The sequence below is a fragment of the Mesocricetus auratus genome, unplaced genomic scaffold (genome assembly GCF_017639785.1).
Source record: "Mesocricetus auratus isolate SY011 unplaced genomic scaffold, BCM_Maur_2.0 Super-Scaffold_4256, whole genome shotgun sequence".
In the NCBI taxonomy this organism is placed as follows: Eukaryota; Metazoa; Chordata; class Mammalia; order Rodentia; family Cricetidae; genus Mesocricetus; species Mesocricetus auratus.
In genome coordinates this window covers 84,572,681-84,596,262 of record NW_024429182.1, presented here as the reverse complement: position 1 = coordinate 84,596,262, position 23,582 = coordinate 84,572,681, and the positions used below count along the sequence as shown (strand labels likewise).

General features: G+C 36.3%; 1 protein-coding gene across 1 annotated transcript in view; it reads left to right on the top strand.

Moving 5' to 3' along the window:
- Positions 1-20,307, top strand: part of Pde3b (phosphodiesterase 3B) — a 145,597-nt gene extending 125,290 nt beyond the window's left edge. The window contains exons 8-16 of the mRNA XM_040756090.1: positions 1,104-1,240; positions 2,461-2,598; positions 3,800-3,911; positions 5,763-5,876; positions 10,306-10,505; positions 13,507-13,710; positions 15,047-15,208; positions 17,017-17,269; positions 18,402-20,307. Of these exons, the coding sequence (XP_040612024.1) occupies positions 1,104-1,240; positions 2,461-2,598; positions 3,800-3,911; positions 5,763-5,876; positions 10,306-10,505; positions 13,507-13,710; positions 15,047-15,208; positions 17,017-17,269; positions 18,402-18,616 (1,535 nt within the window). The 3' untranslated portion in view covers positions 18,617-20,307. The remainder of the gene's footprint in view (positions 1-1,103; positions 1,241-2,460; positions 2,599-3,799; positions 3,912-5,762; positions 5,877-10,305; positions 10,506-13,506; positions 13,711-15,046; positions 15,209-17,016; positions 17,270-18,401) is intronic.
- The last annotated feature ends 3,275 nt before the right edge of the window (positions 20,308-23,582 follow it).

Sequence of the window (23,582 nt, the reverse complement as noted above, 5' to 3'; positions counted from 1 at the left end):
AAGAGCACACAGACCATGAGTTTAAAGCTCAATTAATTTTTATGCATTGTGCCGTCTGTACTGAAATCTAGAAACTAAATGTTATCTTAAAATTTCCCTTTATGCACCCTTGAAGCTGTGCCCCCTAAGGTAATGATTTCCCTGTCTTTCAGTGCTCATGTGTACCACTCATGCATATCATTAAATTTTTTTTAAAAAGTATTGTATGTTTGTGAATGATGGCAGGTTGGGACTGGGGAGGCCTTCATACCATGGTGTGCATGTGGGGATCAGACAGCTTTGTTGAGTTGGTTCTCTCCACATTTATATGGGATCCAGGGATTGAACTCAGGTTGCCAGGCTGTGTGGCAGGCACCTTGACTGGCATGGCCATCTCCCTGGTCCAAATATCAGTTTTGAGACTTTTAAAAGAGCATTTCACAAGGAGAATAATAGGATATGAACCTTCCCCCTGCCTTTCTTCATTGATCATTTTATATTTAAGAACTCACTCACATTGTATGTAACTGCATTTATTCTTGTGAATCCACCACAAGAAAAGTACCTGTTTAGAGTATTATAGATAAAATGTACCATGAATAAGTTCTGTTTGGCTACTGCTGTTACTCTTCTTTTCCATGTAGCCTGAGAAAAAGAACGTTAATAAACATATAAATAACTTAGAATTCATCATATTGTAATTTTAAGTTTTACATATGGCTTAATTGTATTCACATATAATTATGAATTTAGAGTTTTTATATCTGACTCTCATATGAGGATTGTTTATATCAAATTGCCAAGAAGTGTCTGTTGATAGGAGTTGACTTTTTCTGTTTCTCACTTTGATAACGGTATCTATATCTACCCCTTTCTGTCACCATGAGTAGATATTATAAACTGAGTCCCACATGCGAAGTGTTTGTGCTGTTTGAGCATAAGACCGTAGACACAGTGTCAACAAGATAGAGCTTGATGGTATGAATAAATGGTTTAAACTGAATTGTATTGTTGTTCACTCTATCAGAATAATTTTAAATCAGTAACCAGTTTTTGTAAAAAAAAAACCTGCATATTTAAGACACATTTTGTTTCTGTTTATTGCTATATATACTTTTTGAAAGGTGAAGAAGACAACACTGCTTTTTCAAAAGAACCATTCAACATCATGGAAACTCAAGAAGAGATGGCCAAGAAAGACAGCAGGGAATTAATTTTGGAAGGTGATAATCACCTAATGGAAGAGGCACAGCAACCAAATGTAAAAGATAAACTTTCAATATCATTATGTTAAGGTGAAATATGATACGAGTTAGTACTGGCTTCATTTTTTTTACACAGAATATAATTATCAATGAAATAGCATTTTAATTTTTCACTGAAATCACAATTACTGAAATAATGCCTAGGTCATAAATAATAGACATAAACCTATCATCCAGGAACAACAAAGATTTATTTTTGTATGAATATTTAATTTTGTAGTAAATATGTTTCTGTTTTCGCTCAATTGTATCTAAATGCAGAGACCATATGCAAAAGCGGAATAATTATTTGCATGGGGTATCGAGTTGGCTTAGTTGGTAAAGGTGCTTGCTGACTAGCCTGATAATCTGAGTTCAATCCCAGGATCCAAATGGTGAAAGGAGAGAACTTTGACACTGAAAAATTATCTTCTGACTTTCACAGACACACACTGTCACATGTGTGACTGAACACACACAAAATATTAAAAAACAGCAATTACTTCTAGTAGTAGTACCATTTTCCTGAAGTTCAATATGTAAGTTTGTAAGACAAAAATCCCATTCATATACTTGGGGATACTATCTTAGTAAGAGGTTCTACTGTAATAAGACAAGTTTTTTTTCCTTATACTTTGTTACATACACTTTCTAAAATGAAAATAATGAATTTTTAGATTTACATAGTCATTTGGAAATAAAATGCTTACTTATGTAACCAATGTATCATCAGCCTTCAGATGCTAATAAGATGTGTTTAAAGTCTCAAGATGGCATTTAACAAATAGAAGAAATAGAAGGCAAGATGAAAGACTATTTGAGAAAATCACTATAGAAAAGATGGCTGTTAGCCGGGCGGTGGTGGCGCACGCCTTTAATCCCAGCACTCGGGAGGCAGAGGCAGGCGGATCTTTGTGAGTTCAAGGCTGGGCTGGACCGATAGCCTCCAAAACAATACAGAGAAACCCTGTCTCGTAAAAACCAAAAAAAAAAAGAAAAAAAAGAAAAAAAGAAAAGATGGCTGTTATTAATATTCAGTTCTAAGCATTTCACTTAGATGTGAGTTCAAAATGTGTGCTCACACATATAATATACAGTAATAATCCTTTAGAATGCATTTATAATGACTAACATATTAAAATAATATTTTAGATGTATTGTTTTGAATAAAATAAGTGACTTAAGTTCACTTTGAAAAATTGTAGAACATAAAGTTGTTTTTTTCTTCTGTGTTCAGATTGACCAGGAAGTGTTATTGGACTCGATGTTAGTAGAAGATTATGACTTGTTAATAGAAAAGATGAGCAACTGGAATTTTCAGATTTTTGAGCTTGTAGAAAAGATGGGAGAAAAATCAGGAAGGATTCTCAGTCAGGTTTGTTTTCACATCTCTACTTTATTACTATAATTTTCTCTCATTTATAAGGGCAAAATCTAAATCATGATACTGGTTTAAGTTAAAGTTCAGAAATGGCATTGTCATTAAATTTATCTTTCAGGTAAGCCTCAAAACATGCAGCTAAGTGTACATGATACACACGTGTTATATTGTATGCTATTATAAATTTATAAATATTTCACAAATGAAAATCATTGATTTGATTATATTAATAGATCTAATTTAGGCTAACATAGTAATAAAGAGTTTTGAAAGGACCTAAAAAGTGATTTAGTTCTAACTACTGAAATGTGAACTTCACTTTTTTAGTCTGCTCTCTCTTTCTAGACCTTGACTGAATAGTTCATCTCGTAAATGAACCAAGAGTCAGAGTACTACCTAATCAGTCTATATAACAGTTGACCTTCCTAAAATAATGATTCTCACTAATTTCCTTAATATCTTATCTATGAAATTCAAGACAAAAATGGATACCATGTGATGGATGTAGAAAGTCCTTCCATTGAATTCTTGAAAGCCAAAATTATGATAAATACATTTTTGGACTTTTTTTTAAAACATTTAACAACAAAGTAGAATTTGCAACATCTTTCAGTAAATTTGGAATAAAAGACTACAGAGAAGTCAGGAAAAATTTTAAAGCGGGATATGATACATGTGATAAGATTTACTGAAAGATTTGGAAAGATGGCTCAGTGACTAGGAATACTTTCTGCTCTTCCTGAGGACCCGAGTTTGGATCCCAGATCTCGTGTCAAGTGACTTAAAACTGCCTGTAACATCAACTCCAGGGTCTCCAACAACCTCTTCTGCCCTCCACAGAACCTTCACACACCTGCCACCCCAGCTACCACAAGCATAAATCAATTCAAATCAAATAAATTTGATGGACCTGGTATCACAGCCTGTAATCCCAGTAATTTAAGAGGCTGAATCAGGAGGATCTCAAGTTCAAGGCCATCCTAGGCAACTTGATGAGACTCTAAAAACCAAGATGGACTGTGAACATAACTTAGTGAATAGAGTTCCTACCTAACATGTAGGGATCTCAGAATTCAATCCTAATACCTCAAGAAAAATAAATATCTGCATGGTTATATTCCTAAGTATATAACAAACTAAGCTACAGAGAGACATTCTGATTTTTAAAGTGCACTTCATTTTGTTTTACATTTAGGTTATGTATACTTTATTTCAAGATACTGGTTTATTGGAAACATTTAAAATTCCCACTCAAGAATTTATGAATTATTTTCGTGCATTAGAAAATGGCTATCGAGACATTCCTTGTGAGTATTGGCATACCTGGTTAAGTTCTAATAACTTGTCTTTCTCTTTAGATAAGCCCTTATATTTTTTAAAATACACATTTGGCAAATTTTTAAATATATATTAAAATATTTATATCCTATTACTTGGTGTTAACTGATGTGTTAATTCTGATATGTTCTTCCTTTTTCTAAATTTATTTTATATAATGTGGATTATTATATTAATATTCATTTATACTTAGTTTCCTTCACATAAATGTTGTATAGGCCCTCTTTTGTGTATCTGGGTTGCAATAGTATCCCTCCAAAGGAAATGGGCTCCCAAAGATCATTCCTACACTAGGGATAAACACTGGCTCTACTGTTAGAGGTACCACAGACTACCCATGTCTCCTAGCTGGTGCCCACATTCAGAGGGTTGGTTTGGTCCAATGCTAGTTCCCCAGCTTTACAACTGGGGTCCCTGTGCTCTCACTAGATCAGGTCAGCTGGTTCTGTAGATTTCTCCAGCACAGTCTTGGCTCCTTTGCTCATCCTTCCTCCCTCTCTACAACTGGATTCTGGGAGTATGGCTCAGTGCTTAGCTGTGGGTGCCTGCTTCTGCTTTGATCAGCTACTGGATGAAGGCTCTAGGATGGCAATTAAGGTAGTCCTCAATCTCATTATAGGTGAAGGGCATCCAAGGAAGCCTCTCCACTACTACCTAGATTCTTATGTTGGGGTCATCCTTGTAGATCTCTGAACATTTCCCTAGTGCCAGATTTCTCTTTAAACCTATCATGGCTCCCTCTATTAAAGTATCTGTTTTGTTGCTCTCCTCTATTCCTTCCCTGTCTCAGTCTTCCTGATCCCTCTTATTCTCCTCCCCGTCCTCTTCTCCCCTTCTCTTTCCCCCGCCCCCCGTGCGCCCAATTTGTTCAGGGGTTCTTGTCCCTTTCCCCTTCTTCTGGGGACAATGTGTTTCTCTCTTAGGGTCCTCCTTGTTTCCTTTCTCTGGTGGTGTGGATTGTAGGCTGGAAGTCCTTTGCTCTATGTCTAATATCCATATATGAGTGAGTACATATCATGCTTGTCTTTCTGTGACTGGGTTACTTCATTGAGGATGGTTTCTTCTAGTTCCATCCATTTTGCCTGTGAATTTCAAGATTTCATTGTTTTTTGGCAATACATAGGTATGCAGACTATATAACTGTTCTGAGCAAAACGATTTCTGTGTGTGTGTGCATGCATGTATACACATGGACATGCTTGTGTGGACAGAAAGAAACTAAAAGATGACTTTGGGTATCCTCTGTATCACTGTCTTTGAGACAGGTTCTTTTACTGAACCTGTATCTATGCTGGAGACCAGGCAAGCTCCCACAGTCCTGTCTTCTCGGCTCCACCCTGGGAGCTGGGATTATAGTTCACATACAGTTATGCCCAGCTTGCCACTTGGGTGCTGGGATCTGGCCTTGGATCATCATGCTCACATAGGAAGTTCTCTTACCTACTGGGCCATCTTTTCTGTTCCCAAAACTCTTCTATATTGTCTCTCCATAATCCAGATACCACATTACAAAAGTCACAGAATAGAAATCTCAATAATTTTTTCATACCTTTTAGTTATCTTTGTTTTCCCTGTCTGCTCTTTTTTTTACTATGTTTTTTTTATTTTATCTGAGAACTTTTTAAAGTTGTTTTTTTTAAAAAATATTTTAATATACCGATATCTTAAAAATAAAACAAAATACAATTATGGGAAATTCCTTTAACTACTATGTCTTATTTGTTGGAATATAATACAACTAGAATTTTTTTCACTTTTCAAATGTCTTATGCCAAACCTAAACAGAATTATGCTGTAATAAAGTATTTGGGTAATTTCAGATCACAATCGTATACATGCCACAGATGTACTACATGCTGTTTGGTATCTGACAACACGACCAATTCCTGGCTTACAGCAGAGCCATGATAACCATGAAGCACAGACCGAAGCAGGTACTTCCTCCTACAAGTCTTTCTTTTAATTATTTAATTAGAAATAATAAATCGAGCTGTTTTATGTAATAGCCTCTAATCTCTAAAGTTTTTCTTTAAGTAAACTTTGGTATACATAGAAGATTGTGTAAGTTACGATATTTAACATAACATAAAAATTTTAAACCTGTTACCGTCTTAAGAAGTAGGTTATGATCCAGAACTACTGTATGCCACATGTTTCCTTCTCTTCCCACTGAACCAATATAGCCATTATCTTGGATATTTTGATAATTTTGTTTCATGTCTATTAGTATGTTTAAAATGCACAGTAACACCAAACCAAAGAAACATGTTTAAAAATATGATGGAAGTATATAAGTGATACTTAAAAACATTCGCAAACATTGTAACTTAAGTTCCAAAAACTTCATACTATCCCTCATCATAAATACCACTGTTTAAATAAACTTCATCTATTATCAAGTTCCTATATCTCTTATTTGAACTTAAAAAAGAGTAAAAAACTCTAGTAAAATACGTCTACTAGAGTAGACTTTTTATGGAATACAAAATTGCTTATTCTGTAGTCTATTTTCTTCCTGTATGTTACATTGGTGAGATAATGTTGAGTAGCTCCTATTGACTAAGAAGTAGTGAATGGGCCCTGGAGAGACAGCTCAGAAGTTAAGTGCAGTTGCTGTTCTTCCAGAAAATCCAGGTTCATTTCCAGTACTCCTGTGAGTGGCTCACAGTCCAGCTCCAAGGGATCTTTTGGCCTCTTTTGGCTTTGGCAATCACTGCACTTATGAGCACATGCTTGCATGCACGCACGCACGCACGCACGCACACACACACACAGCAATGAATATCTTTGATGCTCAATAAGAGTAAGTTAGGAGAAGGTGAGGGGAAAGAGATCAATCATATCTCTACTTGGCAGAGTTTTTTAGGCAGCTTGCGGAGGGGCGGTGTCTAAGCACTATTGCGATTTCTGTTGCAAAATGGTAGACAACTGATGAATTTGAAAATCTGTACCTAGAGGGATCTCTGAGTTCTGATGGCAAATTTACAACATCTGAATACTAAACCTTCACACACACACACACACACACACACACACACACACACACACACACACTACAGTCCTTTGACACTAAGGCTGTAGATTGTATGAATAGTATGTGCTACTCAAAGTATGAAAACCATATGAAATGTTTTCCACATGTGTAAGTTGCATTTCCAGATGACTGACCAATCCAGCTCATGGTATTTTTTGCAGATAGAATTCCTCTCTGGAGCCTCTGTAGACTACTGAAAGGAAATTACAATGTATAAATCCATAGGTTTGAGATAAACTGAAGCTATGTTCCTCAGATAGCTATTCTCTTTTGGGTAAAAATTCCTAATTGCTACTGTATTCTGGTGCATTTAGAAAACTGGCCATGAGAACCATGTTACTGCATATTGTACTCAAAATGAACTTTGGGCCCTCTGAGCCTTTCTTTTCTTTATCCATATTTATGGCTCCATGGAAATGTTTCTGGAACCAGTTAATTGAAGGACCAAAAGGCCAGGCTTATTGATGGATCTTTGTCTGTGCCTTCTGAAAGTAGAAGAGTCCATTGATTGGATATAGGGAAAGTTAAAATTTACCAACACCCAATACATTAAGCAGTACACTTGGCCTAGAAAGAGAGATTAGAGGAAAGGATCTACACTCATTTTTAGCCAGTGGCTAACAGCTTTAGAAAGAAAAAGATTAGAAATTTGTCCAGAAGGAGTTCTGGGAAAGAGGTTTATGTATAGAACTCCTCAGAGTGGACACTCAATAATGGCTGTTAGCTTTCTATGTGAATACATAGTGTCTTAGTTAGGGTTTACTATTGCTGTGAAGAGATGCCATGGCCATGGCAACTCTAATAAAGAAAAATTTAATTGGGGTGGCTTGCTTACAGTTTCAGAGGTTCAGTTTCCTATCATCATGACAGGACACATGGCAGCATGTAGGCAGACATGGGCTGGAGCTGAGAGTGCTGCATCTTGCAGGCAGGCAACAGGAAGTCAACTGACTTGCCACACTGAGAAAGCTTGGGAAAAAGAGACCTCAAAGCCTGCCTCCACAGTGGCACACTTCCTTCAACAAGGTCACACCTCCTAATAGTGCCAGTCCTTTTGGGCACCATTTTCTTTCAAACCACCACATCTTCTCCCTATTTATTCTCTCTCTCTCTCTCTCTCTCTCTCTCTCTCTCTCTCTCTCTCTCTCTCTCTCTCTCTCTCTCTCTCTCTCTCTCTCTCATACACACGCACGCATTTTGGAGAAATTTTAAAAAGAAAATTACCTAACAGTATTTACTGTTGAGTTTTTCAGTAATCAACTGAAGTGATTTCTTCCCATGAGAATTATCAATTTCTTTCCATCTACTCCAGATATCATTCAGTAGGCTTATGAATACAACAGCAAAGATAGTAAGAGTAAAGCATATGTATGAACTTAGTGTTATGAGCTTTTATTCATTGAGGTTGGCCTGGCTTAGTTCCCTGTTGAATACCTTATTAATAGCAGAGACTAATGATAAACCCTCAAATTGATGCCATTCCCTGGAGTTATCCAGTCATCTCTAATGGTAGGTTTTATTACAACTGATCCTTTCTTAGTGGAAGACAAACCATTCCTCTCTTATCTCGGATACAGAGTTGCCTTCTCTGTTATCACCAGTGGAATTTCCTGTGTGTTTTATTCATTATTATTATATATAATAAATACAGTACTACATCATGTAAAGAACTTTTTCCTATATAAAATAAAAGTTGTAGCAAGAAGTTTATGTTCATAGAACTTATTGATCCCCCCAAATTATGATTATGAAATCATTTGGATTTGACAAGGCATTATTTCTAACTGATCAACATAACCAAGGATATCTCATGTCTCTTTTATCTTTGGTTTTATATGCTGTCTACTATGTCTTTTACTTTTTGTAATTTCTTCAAATCCCTTTAGCGAAAATGATGGCCTGACCATGTAGGTCTGACCAATAAACAAAAGGAGCAGGTGGAGAGATGCTGAACCAGAAGTGCTCTGGGAGGAGCTGCTGCTACTAAAAAGAATTTAATTGTTAATAATAGGTCAATATCCTGAACATTTTCTTGTATTAAATCCACTACAAACTCCCCATTAAATTATAAACTAAGTTTCAAAGATCAAAATGTCTGCCGGGCAGTGGTGGAGCACGCCTTTAATCCCAGCACTTGGGAGGCAGAGGCAGGCAGATCTCTGTGAGTTCGTGGCTGGGCTGGACCAACAGCCTCCAAAACAATACAGAGAAACCCTGTCTCATAAAATCAAAAAAAATCAAAATGTCAAAATATATCTCTGCTAAACTAAAAAATTAGTTAAGAATGGTGCTACAGACCTATACATGCTAGCACGTGGGAGTTAAAGAAACAGAGGAGTGTTCCCTGAATAGTTTCCAGTGTTTCAGGCCTTTTCATCTTCATACTTTTGTTCTGTTCAGTTGTCAAGAACCTCATGGGAGGGAAAAGAAGGGGAAGAGAAACTGTCGTCAATGCAGCAAATGAATAATTCTTGAAAATGGGATTTGAAAAGCAGTGTCTGTATTAAGGAGCTTAGTTTAGTGATACGTTAAATTTCTACATGTGCATATTGTTTTATAATTAAATTTTATTCTCAGGTTTTGTCCTGTTAGATTCTTTCCTTTGAGTATTATATATATTTTAATTTTTGTTAAATATTATTTTCATTCAGTGTATTTTGATCATATTCTTTCACCTTCCCCAATTCCTCCTAGATCCTCCTCACCTCCCTACCCATCCAGCTATGTGTACTTTCTTTGTTTCTCAAAACAATCAGGAAAAACAACAAAAAGAAATCAAAACAGACAAACTTTTAAAAAAGGAAATTAGACAAAAAATAACAAAATAATACACACACATACAAAACAAAATATGGCATCTGTCTTGTGTTAATTAACTACCCTTGGGCATGGGACCTGTCCTCAAGTGGGATTGATGTATGCCCACTGATACTCCATTGGAGAAAATTGATTTTCCCTTTCCCAGGAGGTATCAGTTGCAGTTATCTTCTTAGTTAGGGGTGGGACTTTGCGTCCACTTCTTCTTGGTGCTATGACTACATTTGGCTACTATATTTAGCCCTTAAAAACAAATGTTTAGAAAGCTATACATTTAGAGTTTCCATAAATTAATTAGCCTGAGCAAGAAAGCATCATCTTGGCATCGGCATTTTCTGATGGTCTGCAAGATAAATAATGGGAAAAGTATAGGCTTTAAGTCTTTTGAGTCTATTTAAGTTCAACAAATTAGTACTGATTTGGGAAATCCAATCTTTAACATAATTGTCAGGAAATTACACCATAATGTTGGTTTGCTGTGTTTTTTTGTTTTTTGTTTTTTTGTCATACAGATTCAGATGGTAGACTTGGTTCTGGACAGATTGCTTACATTTCTTCGAAAAGTTGCTGTATTCCAGATGAGAGTTATGGCTGCCTGTCTTCAAACATTCCTGCTTTAGAACTGATGGCTTTGTATGTGGCAGCTGCCATGCACGATTATGATCACCCAGGAAGAACAAATGCATTTCTAGTGGCTACAAATGCACCTCAGGTAGGAAAGGTATTTTTAGAAGCTTAAGGATGATTCTGAAAATTTTTATAACCCATTGCATATCCCTCTATAATCCATCCTTCCTGTGAGTTATATTGCCATTAGACTTTTCATTGTAATTAACTGATAAAAACACATGATGATAAATGCTAAAGAAATTTAGAAAAATCAGTTTCTTCCGCTATAAAAAGAATAGTTTATAAAATAATTTCATACTCTGTGAATTCTAGATCTTGATAGAAATATTTTTGTCTTTTATCAAATCAGTAAAATTCTGGCTGGATCTTTGCTCCTTCTGACTGAGTCCCTTGTATGACTAAAGATACAATGGCCAAGGGTATCATTAATGGTTTTGTTCTTCCTATTTTTCTCCTAATATTTGTCTTAATATCATGACTTTCAGTCTTTTAGGTATAAATATGTAAGTGTACTAACAGTGTTTTCTTGGGCTGGTGAGTCACTTTACCAGATAAAAGCACCTTCCTCCAAGTGTCACAACCTGAGTTTGATCTGTAAGGCCCATGTTATAGAAAGAGAGAACCAGTTACTACAAGCTGGCCTCAGACCTCACACATGTGCCTTGGCATACACATGTATACCCACCCCCACATATACAGATATGTATGTACATATCACAAATGTAATAAAAGATACATAATAATTTATTTTGGTGTAATATTTTGTGGTTCATATGGACATATCACAGTTTAAGTCAAGTAGTATGAGTTCCCAACATGAATACTATAACTGCAATAACTTTACAAATGAGGCTTGGAACTAAACATATGGCTTTTAGAAGAATTTAATGTGATTTGAGGTATTTGTTTGTGTAGGAGATTGCTGCCATAGTTTATATTTCTAACCATATACCTTACATAGGAACTTGTTACTATTTCTGGTGAATTTCTGTCTTTACTTTAGCATTCTGTTTTATTCTCAGTTCTCACCTTTTCATTATTTTAGGCATCTTCTGATTCTCTTTTTACCTATCTTCAAGCGAGCTGGCCAACTGTTTTGAATATATGAGAGGAATTCTTTTAATCTCAAGTTGAGTGATATGTGTGTGTGTGTGTGTGTGTGTGTGTGTGTGTGTAAGAGAGAGAAAGAGAGAGGGGGGAGGGAAGGAGGGAGGGAGAGGGAGAGAGAGAGAGAGAGAGATGGGTTAGGAGTACCACATAATTTATTTCTCTGTTAGACTTAATAGCTCATAGTTCTATAGTAAACTTCTGATAACTTTAAATGTGATCACTGATATTTGTTCGCTTTGTGTTATTTGGGAGAAACTACCTACCTAGGGATACATACTGCAGTACCAGTGTAAAAATTCAAAGGCCATTCTAGCCTTCACATCATGTTTGATTGACTTATACATTTAGTAAGTCACAACCCTTTAAAGCATTAAATCTGATATAAGGAGACTTGTATTTGATTTCTGCTTGCCCACTTGTTCCATGAAGATAAAAGTTTATTCCTCTGGAGCTGAGAGAGGGCTCACCTCTTAAAAGTGTCTGTGTTGAAAGCATGAGGAACTGAGTTAAGATCACTAGAACTCATGTTAAAAAGCCAGGCAGAGTGGCATGTTCTTGTAACCCTCCCACTAGGGGAGGGCTAGTAGGTGTCTTTGAAGCTCATTGGCTAGCTTGTCTATAAACAGTGAGCTACAGAAAGTTCACAAAGAAACTGTCACAAAAATAAACATAGAAAGTGATCCAGAAAAGACATCCACCATCTACCTCTGGCTTCCACATGCATTTGCACACACATGTGCACCCATTCACATTAAAAAGTTATGTATAAAATACCATGCCACATACAGATTTCCCTTGGAACAAAATAATTTGATATTAAGGGTAAAAAGGAACAACATAAAAGTATGTTTCTATATAAAAAAATGTTACTGTGCTAAGATGCCTAAAGCAATCATGTAAGAAGGAATGAGTTATTCTGGCTCATCATTTGAGAAGTTTCCGTTTACCGGGTCAGTGAATCACATTGCTTTTGGGCCTGTATGGATGTGACTCATGGTAGGAGTCTGTAGTGAAGCAAAACTCTTGTATCAGGGCAATCAGCATGTGGAAAAGACAGGAAGAGCCTGGCGTCCAACAGTACTTTCCAAGGGCATGCCCAGTGACCCAAGTCCTACATTTACTCCAGGCAGAAGACTTACCTCTTAAGATATAGGAGGAAGCTGCCTGGAGATAATGAGTTACTAGTATGGGTGTTAGCACTCAGATTAAACAGTACTCAATGTAGAAGTGTAGTAGGTGGTACTCAGCTAGGGAACAGGATACCCTCCACCTCATTCACATCCCCAGAGTTTCTCCTCAGAGACTCAGCTCTTTGCAGCACAATTCATTCTCATATCAACAGGTGATGTGGTCTTTCCTCAGCCTGTTCCTAGTTCCCCTGTGTATTGTAAGTTTCTAGTATGGAGAGTATGTATAAAATCTGTTACTGATATGAAAAATTGAGCTCATATTGTTGAAACCAGTATATTTGTGGTCTTACCTATGGTATGCTTATCTCTGACTGTTCAGGCACTGTGCCACTAAGGGAATATAGACTACTTACTCAGACACAAGGGTCTCTGGCTTACCCTGGACATCACTTCTTCCTCTTTAGTTAACTCTGTGTTGACTACCGAACAGAACTGTACGCTAAGCCTGTTCTATATCCTAATGGATTTATTATCAGAAGCTTTTCAAATTGAATGTTTATTTCGAAAACGTTTCCATCCCTTGGGAGGCAGCATGGTATTGCAGAGTATTTGAAGACAAATCTTTTATTTTAGATATGCATATCAGAAGGAAAGGTGTCCTTAGCCTCTTTGTACTTCAGTCTACTCATTTGTAAAACATTACAACCTTCATAATACATATTAAAATCCTGGCACCATGCCTCAGTTGTGGTAGGTGCTCACTCTTTTGACCTGTTTCCGACACTGAGTTATTAAAGCACCTGTATGTAAGATGCTTGTCTCATTTTTCTTTATTCCTTTTAGGCAGTTTTATACAATGACAGATCTGTTCTAGAAAACCATCATGCCGCATCAGCTTGGAATCTGTATCTTTCTCGCCCAGAATACAACTTCCTGCTTAACCTTGATCATGTGGAATTCAAGCGCTTTCGTTTTTTAGTCATAGAAGCAATCCTTGCCACAGATCTCAAAAAACATTTTGATTTCCTTGCTGAATTCAATGCCAAGGTTTGTTATGTAAAGTAGTGCCTAATTTTAAAAGGGAAATTGTTATTTTTACTGTTAAGGATGAAAGATGGTTTTTGATGTTAAGTTAGAATTATATTACATATCAAGTAAAAGTAAATAATATATTATATAATATTTCATGCTATTTAAAATAAACATTTTTATTATTGTGGCAATATGTCTTAAGATACTGTTGCTTGCTATGCTTTCTTTTGACAAATAATTGAATTTTATGGTGACTTTCTTTTAAATATTAACAAACCAATCAATTATATCCAAAGTTTTTATAACAAAGTTTGAGTTACTCAGTGCCAAGTGAGTCATTTTATGAAATTAAAGTGTGTTTCTAAGAAGCCTTCTTTGTATTAGTAATTTTCTACTCCTGATTTGGCAGAAGAGCAGTGTCTCTTCTCTTCTGTTTGACAATTATTTCCTCGTTCCAAAACTACCATGTGTGTATAGTCACTGTGCTGTGGATTGGGAAAGATCAGGTCACAGCCTCTCCCCTCAGAGAATTCATATTTACTGTGGCTTGTAGAATCGTAAAACTGCTCTAACAGTGATAAAATGAAGGTGAGTCATGGAGCAGAAAAGAGTTGAGAGCCATTGCTTTACTTTCTTGAAAGAGTTATGCCCTGCCTCTTTGTTAGCTAGCAGAAACCTGCTAAGAGGAAATAAAAAGCATGCTAAATTTGCCTATCTAATAATGATAATTTTACTTACTTAAATAATGCTAATTAATATTTACATAGCCTTCATTATCAAGCAGGCACTGTGTTTATTAATCCGTATGGCAATATTTGACAAGATTACTATCACTTCTTTATAGAGAAAGAAGTGGATTTGAATAGGTTATAAATGCTGAATTAATAATCTTGTGAGTTAAAATTTGGATCATAGAGTTGAGTTTCTAAGACACATGTCTTTGAACTATATCTGCCTGTCAGAGCTAGAACTGATTTTTCCTTATCTCTTTTAAGTGGCCTTCAAGGTAGAAGTAGTTAACAATTCTTATGATTTATAAATTCACTTGTATATATATTTAATATGTATTAAATATACATATACATTATTATTCTCTGTGATAATTGCAAGTAATGAAACTAAAGCTAGCTGCTTTAAATAAAAAAGCTATGCCTCTTTTGAAACAAAATCTTATCACTACTTCAGCAGGACATTTTACCACATAGGTCCATGTTTCAGATTTGGAAGTGTTTACTGAAATTTCTCCCTGTCCTTTGGACAGGAAACACTTTTAACATATTGGTGAGAACAAACAAATATTAGAAGCTCGTTGTGACTCATAGCCTAAAACAATTCTGTTTGTCCAAAATAGGCCAATGATGTAAATAGTAATGGTATAGAATGGACCAGTGAAAACGATCGCCTCTTAGTCTGCCAGGTGTGCATCAAACTAGCAGATATAAATGGCCCAGCAAAAGCTCGGGATCTACATTTGAGATGGACAGAAGGCATTGTGAATGAATTTTATGAGCAGGTAAGATGGAACATGAGATTGGTGGGATTTTGAAGAGCTGCATTATAAAGAAAGCAACTTTGGGGGCTTCAGTTGCCCTGAAAGGGATAAAACATCACATGTACCCTGGCTCTTAGTGGTTTCTCAACTCTACCTTTGCTGCTAATATTTTTTTATTTTATTTTAAGTGTATGGATGTTTTGCCTGCATATATGTCTGTGTACACTGCACAATGTGTGTGCCTGGTACCTTGTAAAGGCCAGAGAGGGCTTTAGATCCATTGGAAGTGGAGTTATAGATGGTTGTGAGCTACCATGTAAATGTTGAGATTTGAACTCAGGTCCCTTGGAAGAGCAGCCAGTGCTTTTAACAACTGAGCCATCTCTCTAGCCACTACTGCTAACATTTAAAGTAGCAAACAAAAATATATAGATTAACTTCCTGTCTGGAATAAGTTGATTGTACTCTTGACTGAATAGATAAGGATAGACTCTGGTTTCCAAGGTTACTTTTAAACTGAGAATCTGTAACTTAAAACAGTTGATTTCCAAATGAAGTAGTTTTTCCCCCTCAACATAATTTTTTATTAATTATTTGGGAATTTTGTGTAGTGCATCCTGATCATACTCATTTCCCATTCCTCCCAAGCCCACCGTCCCACCTTGTGCCTCCCCCAAACAAAACAAACAAAAAAAAACCCACCAAGTCCAATTTGTGTTGTCTGCATACTCATTGGAGATGGTTAAACCCCCAGTGCCCAGAAAATTGATGACTGCACTCATAACTGAGAATGAAAGACACTGAAGGCTTCTGTGACAACCCCCACCCCCAAAAAAAGAAACAGTTTGGACAGGAAGCTATTGAAGAGAGTAACTCTTCACAGTTGATGGCTTCTGGTGGGGGTTGGGGAAGGACCAAGTGAAGTAGTTTTTAAGTGATTTTATGGTCTTCTCAGAACAAATTTAATCATCTAGAGACATTTTCAAGCCTAGTATAGAAAGACTACCTTTGCATTAGAAACATCTATTGAACAAAAGACCTGACCGAAAATAAAGGATAGATGGGAGTTCAGAGTAGTTACTGAGTGGATTTCAAAGACTTGAATTATAAACATGTTATATTTTTTATGTCTTTTAAAATCTTGGCTTTAAAATATTCTTACCCATTTGCATAATCTGTGCCATACTGTGTGACCTGTTATTGAGAATGGGAATAGAAATATGCAAATTACATTATAATCATAAACTAAGTAAACATAGTCTTTTTTATTCAAAAGCTTCAGTGTATTAATTATAAACTATTAATGTTGATATTACAGAATGTTGCAGGTTAATGGTAAAATTATTAGTCTCTATTTTAAAATATATATAGCTTCTCTGTTAACTGATTATCAGCTGTACTAGTTGATGTAAGCACAATAAGAGAACACAGATTTGTTTAAGATTTCTCAAATGGAGAAAAGACAGAGTAAATTTTTTTTCCTGTTCTGGTAGTTGATGCAGGTCTCAAGAACACCAAGTGAACATGTGCCTGTCAGGCCACACTCCATCCTAACAATAATGATTTAGATTGTGTTTTTAATACCTCAAGATTCTGAGTGTGGTGTTGCACACCTTTAATCCCAGCACTCAGAAGGGAAAGGCAGGCAGATCTCTGTTAGTTCAATCAAGGCCATCCTGGTCTACACAGTGATTTTGTATAGAGAGAGACTCTTTCTCCAAACACCAAAAAGGAAGAAAATTAAAAAATCCCAAGATAAATTTAATAGTAAACCTTAATGTTGTTGGATTTTTAGTAGTTAAATGCATTTTTCTTTTTTAATTGCTCAGGGAGATGAAGAAGCAACCCTGGGTCTACCCATTAGTCCCTTCATGGATCGTTCTTCTCCTCAACTAGCAAAACTCCAAGAATCTTTTATCACCCACATTGTGGGCCCCCTGTGCAACTCCTATGATGCTGCTGGCTTGCTGCCTGGTCAGTGGATACAAGCAGAAGAGGATGATGATACAGAAAGTGGTGATGATGATGATGGTGAAGAATTAGATTCAGATGATGAAGAAACAGAAGACAGTCTAAATCCCAGTAAGAATAGAAGGAAACTTTGTTTTGTTTAATGCTATTAACTACAAATATTCCTTAAATTGGATTTAGATTTTGCATCTTAGGTACAGGTACAGATATGTTAACTCTGTCAGAGTGGTCAGATTCAATAGTCAGGTTTTGGATAACTGCTGTGTGCTGCTACTGTGTTACTTCCACAGCACAATGGGGACTCTTAGTTAATGAAAGTAGCATTTCTCAAGATGCTGTCCTCCAGTAGATGCTCATCTCAACATCTCTGAAGTGAGTCCTAGCAGTTAGACTCATCTCACCCTCTTTAAACATCATAACAGCTGGAAAGCACAACTTGAAAGCAAATCAAAACAGTTGGAGAAAAGAGCCCCTGACTCTGAGAGAACCAAGGTTTTAATACTAAGAATGAGTTATATAGAAACATATTTTTCTGAATAAGACAATAAGTGAGAAAACTTTTAAAAATCTGTCTTTGAAACTTAATTAAATGTCACTTCCTGATTATTTTAAAGTAGCATTTAATTCACACCTAGCTAGACACTTTTTTCTAAGTAAATCAGAACTGTAACACAATAAGAGTTGTGTTTCTATTTAGTGGAGGTACTTCTCTGTAGATGCGGTCCTCCAGCCAGTGCTCTTCAGTGGATTTCACTTATATAAGTACCTTCTACCCACTTCCGACACAAATGCTTTGTGTTTATGACTAGCATGGCAGAGAATAATCTCATGCCAACTTGGGGTTGGTTGACTGGCTTTTCAAAATAAATAATATTCGCCAGAACACTGGTAATTACATTTAATTTACTACATTGAAACATTACAAACTTCAATTTAACTTTGGATTGTTAGGATTTTCATCTTAGATTTCAGCACTATCTTCTCTCCCAATTCAGTATTCTCTGTACCTCTTCTCTGTTTTGTTTCTATCCAGAACAACCCCTATCTCTCATAACTTTGTTTGTTTATATAATTCTGTTAGGATGTGATCTCCATAGTGTGGATAATTTGTTTTCTTACCGTTAACATTTATAACCTTAGAGCTTGTACAACTACTTAGATTAGAGTGGGCACTGAGGCATTTATTGAATGAGCCATGGAATTGTATCTGCTTTGATATAAATGTTTGTTTTAAATTTCACAGAACCACAAAGAAGGAAAGGCAGGCGGCGGATATTTTGTCAACTAATGCACCACCTCACTGAAAACCACAAGATATGGAAGGAAATCATAGAAGAAGAAGAAAAATGTAAAGCTGAGGGGAACAAACTGCAGGTGGAGAATACCTCCTTACCTCAAGCAGATGAGATTCAGGTTATTGAAGAAGCAGATGAAGAGGAAGAGCAAATGTTTGAATAGAAGAAAACTCATGCTGAAGAAGCCTGGGGTCCAATGCCCAGGGTTAGCAGTCATTACCTAATGCTCACTGTGCTGATTCTTAACTGACCAATCCCATGTGGACAGGCTTTAATACTGTGAGAGAACCCTTGCTACCCTGGCTGTTCTCACATAAGCACTTTCATCACAAACTAGGGAATGAATCTTACTTGACCCATGTTGCAAAGCCCTTCCTCAAAGCCTTCACTGGTGTGTAAAATCCTTTGTCATAATGCTGCTTTGCTGGGTAGTGAGCTCTTTATTTTTCATGGTGAGGGAGGGCTAAAACTGAAAATTCTAGAAATTTCAGCTTTTGAAGTGGTCATAATACTTTTATGAAAACAGGATTCATTTTGTATTTCCAAGTATATCTTTTATGTCTTTATTTTGGTGTGGGGATGGGAAAACAAACCTCTGCCTAATACAAAAAGGAATTCATTGTGGCCTTTCTTGAGTGATTTCTGCTCATGGCAGTACGCTGTTCAATGTGGTTCTCCCAGCTTTGTCCACGAAGGACTGAGGACCTTTGTTATACTTAACAAAATCCAGGTGCATCAATTTCTGATGCTTTATATTGTTGTGTATAATATATAATCTACTTGTGTGTATTATTTCTGCCGAAAGTATTCAGGTTTGCTGTGGACATCAGAAGTCTGATTCTAGTCTTACTGATTTTGTTCCATGGTTGAATTTTAAAGGTGTTTAACAATGAAGGAACTTTATTCTTTAGTCAAAACTGTTCTTTTTACTTTTTCTCAGGATAAGTAATTTTAAATATTTAATTATGCTAAACATGGCAAAGATTTGGCTGAAAAAATATTGTCCTAATATTGATGTTACCTTTTATAAAATAAGCACCATTTTAATTAAAGCCAAGAAAAAGGAGATAGCTATCATTGGCCTTAATGCAAAATCAAATGAAACCAATCCCATTAAGATATTGCTTTAAAAATTTGGTATCTCTACATCTATGTCTTGTATCCTTGTGTCTGGTTATAGTAAAACTGACGTTTTTGGTTTTTTGTTGGTTTCTTTCTGCTCCAAGAATATATGACAGAGATGACTCATCACTATGTAGTAATACCAGAACCCCACAGAAAGACTGAATTCTTAGGTAAAGTACATGATGGGAATACCTACTTAATTTTTACACAAAAGCTATAAATATTTCAATAAATGATTCATACAAATGCATATAAATAAATATCTTACTAAGAAAACAGACCACATTTGTAATGTTTACATGACCTCATTAGAGTGTGGCTATGTGCCGTAGTTGTGAACTATTATTGAAGTTGTACAAAGCAACCAAAATTATACCAAGATGGTAAATTGATTTCTCATTATCCTTGAATACTGTACAATTATTTTGGAGTCATTCAACTTTATGCAGAATTAACTGTCAGTTTCCACAATAGTTCCTATAGTGTGTGATAATGGAGTTTCTTACCTACCTAAGATATTTGAGTTGTCTACAAGGCCACAGTTAAAGATCTATTGAAGTGCTGGGGTTTTTGAACCTGCAGGTATCATATTCAGTGAATCACTACACTTTATTTATTAAACATGTTGAGTGCTGAGTTCCTTCCCGTCACTTTTGCTACCACAACCACATCATTTGTAAACTGGTCCCACCATATCTTACTAAGTAATAAAACTGATAATACATTGAATTTGTATTTATATACATCCTGTGTGTATATTTCTCTAAAATGTGTTTTACATCCTATGCAAATATATTTATTCTCTTACTTTCTTTTTCAAACAGAAAATAGTACACATGTGTGTATAAGTTCATGCACATACAGGCATGTATTATGAGAAACAAGTTTCTAAACTACTATGTTACTTAAATTTTTTATTGATGTAATTTAGTTTTAAATTCTGTCTTGAAGAAGCAATTTTTCTTCTACTAAAAATATTACTAGGAACTCATTTGAAAATAATTCTTAAATTATTTAACCCTTGCTTAGTAAACATAAATCAAAACATCCCAAAGAAATTGAAATTATTGAGATTTTCCATGCCAAAATTTTAAATATTATAATTGAAAGTCATTAATGTGATACTATATTAAAATATATATGCTACTGTTAGATGGAGTCCTACTTGAGGAATTGTCATTAGCCTTATAAATCTTTCTGTGGGAGTATGTTGAGAATTGAACCCAGGGCCACTAGCCTGATATGTGAGCAGTCTCCTATTACAGTATATCTCCAGCTCATAGTTCTTATTTTGCTTGCTATAAAATCAGATTAATTTTTATTAGAATTTTATCACAAATCTGCTATTGTAAGTCATTGGTATTATAAATATATCACTGAAATATCTGTGTGCTTTCTGACACAATTTTTTTCTGTATAGAAATCTAGTTTTTGTGGTTGTTATTTGATTATTTTAAAGCTGTTTCCGGCTATTCCTACCTACTTTCCTTTTGCTGTTGACCTTGTCTGTTTATTTTTACCAAGAGCCTGGCATTACTTAAGTAATCAAAAATTCTCCCTCTAGATTACAACTCATAGAAACAAACTTTACAAAAGAGACGGGTAGAGCTTACTGGTTCCTTCATTATAGTTGCTGGGCCACTATGAACAGATCATGAGGATTTGTGGGTTAGCAGTGACAGGAAGTACAGGGGTGGAGAGCTTCTCAGGGAAGGGGAATGTTCTACCCTGAACAGTGAATTATTTAGTTAATTTTGATATGATTGCAGTGAGAGAGAAACAACACAGATAGAGGCCAGAACAGGAGAAAGTATCTCCATATTGGACAAGTCAAGAGTTTTATGCTGATTGGAGCAGAGTGGAAGAAGAGGGACTGGTTAATGAGAGATGGTGGTTAATGAAGTCTCTTCTAAAGCATGGTATGGCCCTTAAATTCTGTTCTTAAGGAAATAGGAACAAAAGGGTTTTGATTTGAATGAAATAATGAATTTTTATAACTATTTTGAATTGTTAAAAACTGTGGGAGGGCCATCTCAATGGAAGCCCTTGAACAGGGCACATAGATGTATCCTGCCCACCAAATCCCCAGACACCTGGGGGTAGACCAAACCATTCAGCATCTGGTTCCACTGCCAGAGGCCCCACAGACTTTCCAGGCCCCCCAACTGATACCCATGTTCAGGGGGCCTGGTTTGGTCTTATGCTGGTTCACCAGATGTCAGACTGGGGTCTGTGAGTTCCCACTTACTCAGGTCAGCTGTTTCTGTGGGTTTCCCCAGCATGGTCTTGACCCCTTTGTTCATCACTCCTCCCTCTCTACAACTGGATTCAAGGAGTACGGCTCAGTGCTTAGTTGTGAATCTCTGATTCTGCTTCCATCACCTACTGGGTGAAGGATCTATGATGGCATTTAAGATAGTCATCAATCTCATTATAGGGGAAGGGAGTTTAAGATATCCTCTGCACTATTGCTTAGAGTCTTATGTGGGGTCATCCTTGTGGATCCCTGGACATTTCCCTAGTGCCAGATTTCTTGTTAAACCCATAATGGCTCCATCTATGAAGGTATCTCTTTTCATGCTTTCCTTCTCTCTGTTCTTCCCCAAACTTGACCTTCCTGATCCTTCATATTCTCCTCCCCACCGCACCCCTGTCCTCTTCTTCCCTCCTCTTTCTCCTACTTCCCAGCCTCCACCCCATGGTCTTAATTAGTTCAGGAGATCTACTCCCTTTCCCCTTCTCCAAGCTTCCATGTGTGTCTCTCTTAGGTTCCTCCTTATTTGCTACCTTCTCTGGGGTTGTGGATTGTAGGCTAGTTATTCTTTGTTCTATGTCTAATATCTACTTATGAGTGAGTACATACCATATTTTTCTTTCTGTCTCTGGGTTATCTCAATCAGGATGGTTTCTTCTAGTTCCATCCATTTGCCTGCAAATTTCAAGATTTCATTGTTTTTTTTTTTTCTGCTGAGTAGTACTCCATTGTGTAAATGTACCACATTTTCTTTATCCATTCTGAGGTTGAAGGGCTTCTAGGTTGCTTCCAGGTTATGGCTATTTCAAATAATGCTGCTATGATCATGTTTGAACTGATGTCCTGTGGGCTACTGATTTGAGTTAATCTTGTATCCATCCACTTTGCTGAAGGTGTTTATCAGTTATAGGTGTTCCCTGGTAGAATTTTTCTGGTCAACTTAAGTAAACTATCATATTATCTGCAAATAGTGAAAGTTTGACTTCTTCCTTTCCAATTTGTATCCCTTTGATCTCCTTTTGTTGTCATATTGCTCTAGCTAGAACTTCGAGTACTATAGTGAAGAGATATGGAGAAAGTGCACAGCCTTGTCTTGTTCCTGATTTTAGAGGAATTGCATTGAGTTTCTCTCCATTTAGTTTCATGTTGGCTGTTGGCTTGCTGTATATTGCCTTTATTATGTTCAGGTATGTTCCTGTTATCCGTGGTCTCTCGAAGACCTTTATCATGAAGGGGTGTTGGATTTTGTCAAAGGCATTTTCAGCATCTAGTGAGATGATCATGTGTTTCTTTTTTTCTTTCAGTTTGCTTATATGGTGGATTACATTGACAGATTTTTGTATGTTGAACCATCCCTGCATCTCTGGGAGGAAGCCTACTTTACTTGATCATGGTGGATGATTTTTCTGATGTGCTCTTGGATACGATTTGCCAGTATTTTATCAAGTTTTTGCATCAATGTTCATGAGGGAGATTGGTCTGTAGTTCTCTTTCTTAGTTGTTCTTTTGTGTGGTTTGGGTACCAAGGTAATTGTAATCTTGTAAAGAGTTTGGCAATGATCATTCTGCTGTGGAACAATGAGTATTCATATTAGCTCTTCTTTTAATTTCTGCACTGAAACCAAATGGCCCTGGGCTTCTTTTTTGAGGGGAGCCGGTTAGGAGACTTTTGATGACTGCTTCTATTTAATTAGGGGTTTTAGGTCTATTTAAATTGCTCATTTGTTCTTGATTTAATTTTGGTAAGTGA